General features: G+C 32.2%; 1 protein-coding gene and 1 pseudogene across 1 annotated transcript; one reads left to right on the forward strand and one right to left on the reverse strand.

The window, feature by feature from the left end:
- Nucleotides 1–859: 859 nt before the first annotated feature.
- LOC114397286 lies at nt 860–2372 on the reverse strand (annotated as a pseudogene).
- Nucleotides 2373–6855: 4483 nt separating this feature from the next.
- On the forward strand, nt 6856–10513 carry LOC114396827. The gene is made up of 12 exons (XM_028359009.1): nt 6856–7304; nt 7424–7556; nt 7685–7758; nt 8022–8068; nt 8159–8321; nt 8390–8434; nt 8508–8709; nt 8816–8880; nt 8995–9095; nt 9272–9332; nt 9424–9471; nt 10057–10513. The coding sequence occupies exons 1-12, from the start codon at nt 7091–7093 to the stop codon at nt 10218–10220; spliced, it is 1317 nt and encodes a 438-aa protein (XP_028214810.1). The 5' UTR covers nt 6856–7090; the 3' UTR covers nt 10221–10513.
- The last annotated feature ends 994 nt before the right edge of the window (nt 10514–11507 follow it).

Genomic DNA, 11507 nt, shown 5'->3' on the forward strand with positions numbered 1-11507 from the left:
GGAGTAGGGAACAAACTCATTGTTTCTATAAGTGTTATGGTAATGGTACTAAAATAAAAATCTTACAGTTGGTGCTGCTGTATTTGCGTTTTTCTTGGAAGAAAATTGGTCATTCATGAGATGTATCTTAAAGAAAAAATCGTGAAGAATAATTTTCGCACTCATATCGAAAAGATATAGTATTTTTTGGTGCATATTATTACTTGACCCAGCATAGTGGGATTCTTTTTTTTATTTTTTAAGTGCATCAAACCTGCTACGATTCTGATGAGCAAAGGCTTCTATATATGGATTGAATTATCAACTTTCTTTATGACACTTTCATGGAAACAAATGTTGCAGTTCATTTTTTTGTGATTTGGAAGTACGATAAAAGATAGAAAGAATTTAATCTTAGATTCTTTATTCTTTTCCATTTTTGGTATATTGTCCATAGTTTTGGATTGATGTATCTGGCAAATGATGCTGCACAATTTTCCCTTCCTCTTTTTTTGGGTGCAAGTAACTGGTCACATGATTCCAATATTTGCTTTCTGCTTTAATGTAAGTAAAATGTCTAGTTTACTACTAAATATTCCTAAGGTAACTTGATTAATTAAACTTAAAAGCATCATCAACAACAGTAAGAGCCAAAATGTGAAATGATGTTTATTATATCAATCTACCCTTCTTTTCAACTACCTTGATGACATAGAACAATGACTATCCAAGAAGAAAAAGAAAATACTAAAAAAACACATAACTGTGCCAATTAAAGATCCAGAAAAAACTAAATATCCAGAAAACAGTTCTTCACTGATGACTCATAATCTTTGCAACTCCGCAACAGCTTCAACTTCATTTTTTCATCTGGTTTCCATTACACTGGGGGAGGGCAGAAAGTGATAACATACCTAGGAGCCCTTCATCTGTTAAGGCTGCTAGAGTCATCATAAGCATAACTGTAAGCCTTAGGACATATAGCCTTAAATAGATGATTAAAAAGGGTAGGCTTGCAAGTTTTGGGGTCAGAATAACTCCTTGTGCAGCAATACTTTGCTGATTGCATAGCCAAGCAAGCACTCTTGCACCCCACAACCTTGCCATTTATCTTCACCTCAAGTGCTGATGGACAACAAACATTCAAGTCCACCTCACAGGAAGCCACTCCACACCCAACTCCACCCCCGACTGGCTTCATCGAATCGAGCAAGTTGAAGCCATCCACCAGGCTCAGATCATAGAAGTGCAACGGGGAGGAGGAGGATCCAAGTGTCATTTCAACCACTGTTGCTGGTGGCACCCCTCCTTGCCCTCTACAATGTAGCATCTCATTGCAATCACCAGTGAGACAGTTGCCATGTCCATCATTGTCAAAGCTACAACCCTGCCTGCCCCAGATTCTTCCTGACCACTTCTCTGGCACGGACTACTTCTTTCCACTTCCAAGATGCATCCCACCATCTTTTGGTGTTTGCTGCCCCGCACCGCCAAGTATCCCTGGCCATACACTTTCCCCACAGTTGTTCACTAGAATGAGTTGAGCCCCATCTGCAACAAATAACAAGAGATGAATAATACTAAGGAAGATAACATTTGATCATTGACAAGAGATTCTCAGATACACCTAGTAAGAGCATTTTCTTACACATCTTTTTTGAACTTAACATGTATCATACTTGTTGTTATGTAAGCTATGATCATCATAGAGTAAGTAAACCATTAATTTCTTCTTTTAAGGTATTACACTTTCTCCTAAGTGGTCCATAAAGTAAAATAAAAACACTTAAATAGTCTTATAAGTATTAGTAAAAATCATACTAAGTAGCCCTCCAAATATTTAAAAAAAAATCCTCAAATTGTTCTATGAACTTTACTAATATTCAATACTTTCAAAAATTACTTAAATGGTCTTATTTTTTTATGAAATATTTGGGAGAGGGTAATATTTGGGGATAAAGTTGGTGGTTTTTCAATCATTATATTATCAAATGAATCCAAGAGGTTTGGTGAAACCCCAAAAATGAAAAACCAATGATAAGAATAATTTACCAAAACCAGTTTTGGAACTTCCCCTAGTCTAAAAATTTGAACTTATTGATTTTTGTTGATTACTTTGAATTCTACTTTTGGGTTTTTTTTCATAGGATTGTGTCATGGAAAACCCATTAAAACCTTACAAAGTGATGGCAGGCACCATGTTTTCTGTTTTACAGTCAGAAAAAGGGGTTAATGAGTTTGAAATCTGCCACAAAAAGTTCAAAGTTTATGTTTTACAAACCAAGCCCATTGTCGAGACTATTCAAGAACTCATCGACGAACTCGAGTGTGAGTTCAACCCTTCTGTGACTCTTCAAGTGACCTCTTCTGCCTTTATTGTCGGTGAAGCACATTTAGACCCTACTGGCTCGACACCATGGCTCCGTGAAGCCAAATAAGGCCTCTATCCTTAAAGGGAGTGAGTGTGAGATTGGGCTTGATAAGAGCTTCGGCTTCTCCAACCACTTCCATGCTCACTTTGAGCTTAGGCCCAAGGTTGGGGTGACACCGAAGGTGAGTGTGCGAAAAATTGAATTCATGGTGGTTAGGGTCGTGTGAATGGGTGATGCTAGAGGGGTCTCATGAACAAAATCAAAGACGAGGTAGGAAGGGGTCTCATGGTCAGGGTAGAAGGATGGGGAAGGGCTTTTTTCTAGAAAAACTAGTGTTTTGCCCGTGCAGATGCACGGGCTCATACTCCTATTTGAATATTACCAACACACGAGCAAAGGTCAATAACGATTTTCATTTGTATGATCATAATGTTGAGCTATGTTTAGAAAAAGTAACATAAAGTAAGAATACAAACAAACATAATGCTATTGTATATTGTTGGATGGTGTTGTTGTAGTAATGAAAGAGAGGCTGCACAATAAAGAGAGATAAATGAGTTGATTAGATTTGTGGATACAGTTAGTGATCATTTAATAACCATAAGTATGACAATGGTATTATATACACCAATATTCACCTAAAAAGTAGACATTTAAAATCAATATACTTTAGTGGAGGTGATATAATAACAAACATCCAATTGTTGCCTTGGTTATGTGATGTTGCAACATAAAGAACTAAATGTATTATATGTGGAAATTTTGTAAATTAAATAATGACATGTTGAAAATGATGTCAAAGGAAAATGTAGTAGGTTGAGAATGTAGGACTTATAAGTATAACAATTTGGTAAGCATACCTATTTATAAGTTTGCATATACTTCTTTGTATATTACATTAATGGTAGTATTTTTTGCAATGCCTTATTTATCATGAATAAGAATATGCAGTCATTTTTTACTTTGCACTCGTGAAAGTGCAACATATAGTTGACTATGAAAAAAAACTGGATATGACAAATACATTAATGATCATTTTTTCCATATATCCACGAACAAACAACTATAAAAAAAAATGTATGAGAGGTCCCATGACATCAACATGAAAAGTAATATGTCTGTCTCGTGGGTCATCCATATTTATTGTTGATCATATAATGATAATTTTTTTCACTTCTCATGATAATCTTTTGCACCTCAGCAAACATTTAGTCTATTAATCCATATATATACTCTAATAATCTACTTAGTATGTTAAGCGCTAACCTTTTAAGGTTTCCGTGCGTCATCCATATTTATTGTTGATCATATAATGATAATCTTTTTCACTTCCCATGATAATCTTTTGCACCTCAGCAAATATTTAGTCTATTAATCTATATATATACTTTAATAATCTACTTAGTATATTAAGCGCTAACCTTTGACGCTTACTGTGCTTCATTCATATTTATTGTTGATCAGTATAATGATAATCTTTTCCATATATTCACGAACAAACAATTATAAAAAAAACGTATGAGAGGTCTCATGACATCAACATGGAAAATAATATGTTTGTCCCGTGGGTCATCCATATATATTGCTGATCATATAATGATAATCTTTTTCACTTCCCATGATAATCTTTTGCACCTCAGTATACTCTAATAATCTACTTAGTATATTAAGTGCTAACCTTTTACCGTTATCGTGCGTCATCCATATTTATTGCTGATCAGTATAATGATAATCTTTTCCATAAATTCACGAACAAACAATTATAAAAAAACGTATGAGAGGTCCCATGACGTCAACATGAAAAATAATATGTTTGTCCCATGGGTCATCCATATTTATTATTGATAATATAATGATAATCTTTTTAATTTCCCATGATAATCTTTTGCACCTCAGCGAATATTTAGTCTATTAATTCATATATATACTCTAGTAATTTACTTAGTATATTAAGCGCTAACCTTTTACGATTTTCGTGCGTTATCCATATTTATTGTTAATCAGTATAATGAATGGAGAGGAATAAAAATGGAAAATGGAGAGGATTCAAATGTGAGCATATCACGAAAACCCTTCGAGTTCACTTAGTTCAGAAACAAATTTAAAATATAAAAGTGTTTGGAAAATGCAAACGTTGGGGAAATGGTGTCACAATTAATGCGTGAAATGGGTCACGTCATTGATATCGTAGTTGGTGCATCGATAATGGTGTTACAATTAATACACATGCATTGATAATGGTGCCACAATTAATGCGTGAAATGGGTCACGTCATTGGTACCATATTTGGTGTATCAATAATTGTGCTACAATTAATGCATGTGCATTGATAATGGTGTCATAATTAATGCGTGAAATGAGTCACGTCAGTGTGAAATGGAGAAGCGTGAAATGTATCATTATTGGTACTCTGCATTAATTACAAAGGTACCAAATTAATTTCATTTTTTAATTTAAAAAAAAATATAAAAAAGCGTATAAACATAAAAAAATTGCCACGTAAGCCGGTCTTGATGTTGACATTTTTGGGTGGAAAGATAGGTTAGCCATATACCTGAAGCATGTTTGGTACCATTTCAAAATATATAAATTATTTTACGGTATTAGTGTGTGAGTTATTTTTTTTTCATATTATAACTTACTTTATCATGTCTATTGTCTTTACTATTTTTTTTAAAATCTCTATACTCATGCATTTGAAAATTATTATTATTTTCATATCATAACAGAATATTTAAAATTGATTGTTAAATACTTATTAATTTGAAATGAAAATTAACAAAAATACGAATAAAAAATATGCTTATTAATTAAACATTAATAAATTGACAATGATTATGACAAAAACAAATACATAATTGAAGTTGGTTTTAATAGTATGTTAAAATTGATATTGTAATACTTAAGATTGATTGTTAAGTACCTACTAATTAGGAATAAGTCAATGTCTAAATCATGATTATTATTTCCATATTGTAATCGAATATGCTTGTTAATTTGAAAATTATGATTATTTTCATATCCTAACATAATATTTAAAATTGATTGTTAAGTACTTAATAATTTAAAATGAAAACTAACAAAAATACGAATACGAATAAAGTATGCTTATTAATTAAACATTAATAAATTGACAATGATTATGGCAAAAACAAATACAAAATTGAAGTTGGTTGGTTTTAATAATAGGTTAAAATTGATATTATAATTTTTAAAATTGATTGTTAAATACCTACTAGTTAGGAATAAGTCAATGTCTAAATTATGATTATTTTCATATCTTAATTGAATATGCTTTTAAATAGTTTGAACTAAAGCGTGCTCATTACTTTAGTAAAGTCTTTTCAATGATTAAGTACCTACAATTTTGATGATGATTAATATTAAATTATATTTATTAATTATTTATTTATTTTTCGTTTGAAACATTAATCTTATTTTTTTAACTAACATAATTAAAATATCTAACTCTTCAATAAAAATTTGAAATATCTCTCTTTGATTCAAGTATGAAACTTATTTTTGATAAAAAAAATTAACTACAGTTAAAGATTTTTTTATTTTTTCAAAATGTATAAATTATTTTACGCTATTAGTGTGAGTTATTTTCTTTTTTTAATACTATAACTTACTTTATCATACCCATTGTCTTACTATCTTTATTTTGAAATCTTTATACTAAAGAATAGTGCATGTCACGATTTTCCTAATATTGACATTAAATTAATCTATGCACATTATGGTTTTTATTATGATATACTAATTTAATTTGAAATGAAAATTAACAAAAATAAGAAAAATATATGTTTATTAATTAAACATTAATAAATTGACAATGATTACGGTAAAAACAAATTTAAAATTGAAGCTGGTTTTAATAATATGTTAAAGTTGATAGTATAATATTTAAAATTGATTGTTAAGTACTTACTAAGTAGGAATAAGTAAACGTCTAAATTATGATTATTTCTATATCATACAAAATACTAAAAAAATTGAAGTGAAACCTCAACAAAATCCAAACAGCCCAAGAAACATTCATTCAAGGAAAACTGAAACAAATTAAATGCAAAAGATAAAAAAATAATAAATGTTGATTGACATTGACGAATTTGATTTATGTTGATGATGAATAAAGGAGAAAGAGAAAAGAAAAATAGGTTTGATGAAGGCTTATGATTAAAATGATAAGAGCCAGTGACACATAATAATATAATATATTTATTAATTATTTATTTATTATTCATTTGAAACATTAATCTTATATTAACATTTAAATTTTAAAATAATTAATGTCGTTTAATAAAACACTATAACACAAATTGACATTTTTATACGGGAATTGCAGTGAACCACGACTTCATACATAGGCTAGGCTATCCCGGACCTTGTTTATATAAAGATAGACGTTACAAATAAAGAAAGAGATGACAGTCTGATTAAAGGGTAGTTTGGGGATAAAAAATAAGAAGGGGAAGCGCCTTAGTATAAAAGGAGAGCAGAAACAACTATTCTTACAAATAAAACTGAGTCACGATTTAGATGCCGCTTGTTTATCAACAAATAAACTTAGTCGCAAACCAATAACAAAATAAAACAACAAACTCAACTATCTTCGAATCCCATCTACACCTAGGTTAAGAAGAAAGATCTCAAACCTCTGAAAACCCTGAACCCTCTCTTTCTCTTCACATCATTCTAAACCCATTCTGAAACCCCTCACATTATTTCCTCCAACCATGCTTCGCATAGCATCAAAGCTATCATCTAGGTTTTCTTCCTCTTCTACTGCCCTCACTGCAAACCCACTATTACCCACAAGACTCTCTCCAATTCCCTCTTCATCGTTCCGACCATTCACCAATGGCTTGGAATTGGAGGCCAACATGGTCGTCCCCGACGCCATCAAGATGATCAACTACGCCTTGAGGCACTGGAGGACCGATAGGTCACGTGAGTCTCACGTGTAGCATCCCTTTTCGCTATTTTTTCAGGAACCTTGTTTTTAGGTGACCCATTTGTGTTTTTCAGTCAAAGTTAATGTCCTTTTGGTTTTTTGTCTGTTTCTCTAGTTGGGGCGTACAGGATGGGCTTGTCTGTGTTGAAGATTTGCATTACCAATGAGTTGACTGAGGGCAAGGAGCCAAAGCGCGAGAATTCGAAGGGAATGGCCATGCTTGCTATGTCCACTTTGTTGTTTGAAAGGTATATTCTCTTTGATTGTTTGCTTACCTTCGTCGGTGTGTGTCTTTGTTCTCATGTTGGAGCTCATATTTTTTTTGGATGATTGTTTGAACCGTTGGAGATATATATTTTGTGTTAACTTTTCTCAGAGGAGAGTACGCAGAAGCGATTGAGAAGCTAGAGGGTGTTCAAGAGTTAACAAATTCTTACTTGGGTGTTAGAGGTAAGTTTTTTTTTTTCAATAAAATGTCGGTATTATACTCTTTTTAACACACTTTTTACTATCAACTAAAAGTTCTTGAAAATCATAAAATTGTGTAGGTCTCTCTTTTTATTTAATAAACCTTACTTGTGATTTTGTAGTTTTTAACAAATTTTAACCAATAATAAAGAGTGTGTCCGAGAATGTGTTGCTAGCACTTCTATTATTATTATTATTATTATTATGCCAACGATTTTGAGTTCTATGTTGGATTTTTGTTGTAGTTGCTGCTCTTGAAACTCAGGCTGGGCTTCATCTATTGATGAGGCAGGTTGGTATTTGCAAAACGATGGTAAAATGCTTGGTTTGACTGCTTTTTGCAGCACTGTTCATGTTTTTCAGTGTTATTTTTTTCATGTAGGATGATTTGGCAGCAGTGGTTGCTGATAAGTGCATGAAGATGGTGGAGAATCAAGAGAAACCACTAGAATATGAGGAACGATTTGTAGATTATGAGGCACAATTTGTTCGTGCTAAAGCACTAAAAGGGCTGATTGAACTTGTCAATGGCAATGCTGACTCAGGTTGTGCTTAAGGTCTATCTGTTTGTTGCTGTTACCCTTGATGAGTGCTAATTATGTGCTTGGTGCAGCTGAAGATTTCTTCGACAAGTCTCTCCGCGAGAAGTATTGTGATGGTATGTATGTTCCTGTTCATGAGGGACTGGAGCTGGCATTCTTTGACACCAGAATTGATGTTTGGTTTTGTAGGTACTGCTGGTCTATCATATGCGGAATTCCTACATAAGATAGGGAACTATCCAATGGCAAAGGAGGTTTACCGAAATGTCGTACAAGGGGCTATTGAAGTAAAAAATGCTGGCAGACCATACTTAGGAGCTGGTAACATGAGCGTGGACGAATTAATTGTAGGGTCCATGTTTGCTTTAGGACAGCTGGAATTACTTATGGGGTAGGTTTAATAATCATTTTTGTTTGGTTTTCCTTAGCCGTACCACAACCTTCCTTTTATATGTTGACCTAGGTGATATACATCACTAATATAACTGTTGTTTCAGTAACTACTCTAATGCAGAGTGCCATTTGACACAGGCATTAAGTAGGGCAGAGGAAGCCTATGGAGGTGACTTGTCTATTCTTTTTGTCTTATTCCTAAACTCAATTTACAATATTTATCACTGAGCTCGGTGATGGTATATTGACTAATGTATTGTGTGGCTCTGTCTATTTGTTGAAGACTCTAAACATCCTACGGTGGGGGTTGCCTTAACAAGCATTGCTCTTTTGTATCGGCGTAAAGCAATCCAGGAACATTCAAGTTCGCTGTTAGTTCAAGAGGTTGAAACTCTCCAATCGCTGGTTTCTTAACTATGGAATTTGATCAACTTTAACTTTAGTTCTCATTCTGAAGCATAGGTGCTATGAACTGATATATTTTTGCTGCTATATGCAAACAATTCAAACTATTTTTATTGTAATTCAAACAATTCTTATAATATAAGAATGATTGACAGGGTCTCTACCGAAAAGTGATAGATATTTTGAAGGTTCCAACAATGGAAACTGAGTCTGAAGGTAGTATTTGATTCCATAGTCCATGTTGTGTCTATAAAATATCTACCTGGTTATAATGAATGCATATTGAAACCAAACTTTCTTTTTGTAGATGCTGCACCATTGGTAGATAGAAGTGATATAGCAGCTCTTGCAACAGGTGTGACAAATTCTTTAATCCACTATACTACCGTAATCTATGATGTGACAACCTGATCAATGAGTTTTGGGAGTATTTCAGAAGATTGATATTTTAAAAAGAACACGTCTCACATTGCCTAGGAGAAGAGTCTTTGAAGAGTATATAAGTTAACATTTGCATTGAGCTTGCAAGATAGTTGGGCTCCATCCTATCTTGACTGAATATTTCTCCATAACTCACTTAACATGTCTTCACACTGTTCATTAGTCTCCCTGTACCCCGTCTCCATTGCCTCAACCCTATCTTGACTGAATATTTCTCAATCACTCAATTAACATGTCTTCAATCCTTTGAAACTGTTCATATATCGTTAATCCTTTGAAACTGTTCATTAGTCTCCTTATACCCGTCTCCATTGCCTCAACCCATCCTTCTATTCTATAAAACATCAACAAGAAACAAAAAACAGAAAACTAAAATGATAGATTTCCCAAGAAGAATGTCAGCATCAGACTGACTAGTCCCACTGAAAAATATTATGTTGTAATATTCAATTTTAAGGCTCATTATCTGCATGCTTATCAATGTTGCTTAATGTCATAGGTGCATATGCAGAAGTACTTAGTGTCCAAGAAAAGAGACAGGCAGAAGGGGAGAAGATGAAGAACTTGGCCGAGTCTCTATGGAAACACCGTTGGCTATCTCTAGCTAATGCTATTGATTCAGACAAGAATATCATTGATTCTAGAATTTGCAGGATCCTGTAAATTGGTCTATTTTCTGGGTACCCTTTTGCTACTATAGGTTCTAGTTGGACCGTGATACATGACTAAGACCATGGATTAATAGTGCAGAGTTACTTTCTACAGTATTGCTTGGAATAGAAATGTCGTGCCGACATATACTATGATATCCACGGTCGGCCGATGTATATTTAGACCGAATTTTAATGAGGTCTTTTTAATATTCACTTAAATTATTTGTAGTTGATGTTTTAAATGTTTTGATTGGGAAGTTATTTATTAAACTATTGAAATCCATTTTGTTTATTTTTAATCAATGATAAAGTTAGTACTGGTTGAGGTGATCTTTAGGTAAGATTTTGATTTGGGTTGTGAAAATCTTTGTGCTTTTATTTATTTATTGTCGATCAAACGATCTCTATTTGGTCTTTTATTTTATTTTTTTAGTTTATTTTGATCTTTTATCTTTTAAAAAATTCATTTTAATTTTTATCTTTTGAAAAATTCATTTTAATGAAGAAGAATTATCACAATTCAAGAGACAATCATCAGTCTCTTAATTACAATTGAGTTAGAAAGATTCTTCCCTCTTATAAATTGAAGATCTTAGATGAATTTTTAATAGATTTATAAGTGTTTGGCGTCAATAGTGAGAGCATTTGACAATTAAGTTTTTTTTTTTTTTAAATCTTTCTTTTTTAAGTCAGACACATATAAGTCCATCATTTCTTTTCAAAAAGGTTTAAAGAGATGTGTTTTTTCAAGTTTTTCTGAAATTTTTAAATTTCAAATTTGAAATTTTGAATTTTGAATTTTAATTTTCAATTTTCAATTTTCAAATTTCAAATTTTTTGAAAAAGTTTTTTAAAATGATTTTACATCTGGTAATCAATTACAATGTCTGGTAACCAATTACCTATGAAAAAATGTTTTTTTTTTCATAAAATGTTAAAAATATTCTAAAACTTTTTATAATTAATTTAAAAACTGTTGTGAGGTCAAATCTTTGCAATCACTAAAAGACTTTCAAGATAGACTAAGATTTAGCTTTCTTCTTGATTTTTGTTTTCTTGGTCTTGGAAGGGATCTCTGTTTACTTAACCTTGAATATGCTTCTTGAAGTAATCTTGTTTGATTATACTTTGACATCATAAAAAATAAACTTGAACTTGTATTCATACATTCATTCTCCCATTTTTTTTTTATAATGACAATTATTATTAAGTAAATTCTTTTTGACATCATCAAAGCATGATTCACATTGTCCTCCTTTTTTATGATGATAAACATTATCAAATAAATTCTTTTTGG

This window comes from Glycine soja, chromosome 18 (genome assembly GCF_004193775.1).
Source record: "Glycine soja cultivar W05 chromosome 18, ASM419377v2, whole genome shotgun sequence".
Lineage (NCBI taxonomy): Eukaryota > Viridiplantae > Streptophyta > Magnoliopsida > Fabales > Fabaceae > Glycine > Glycine soja.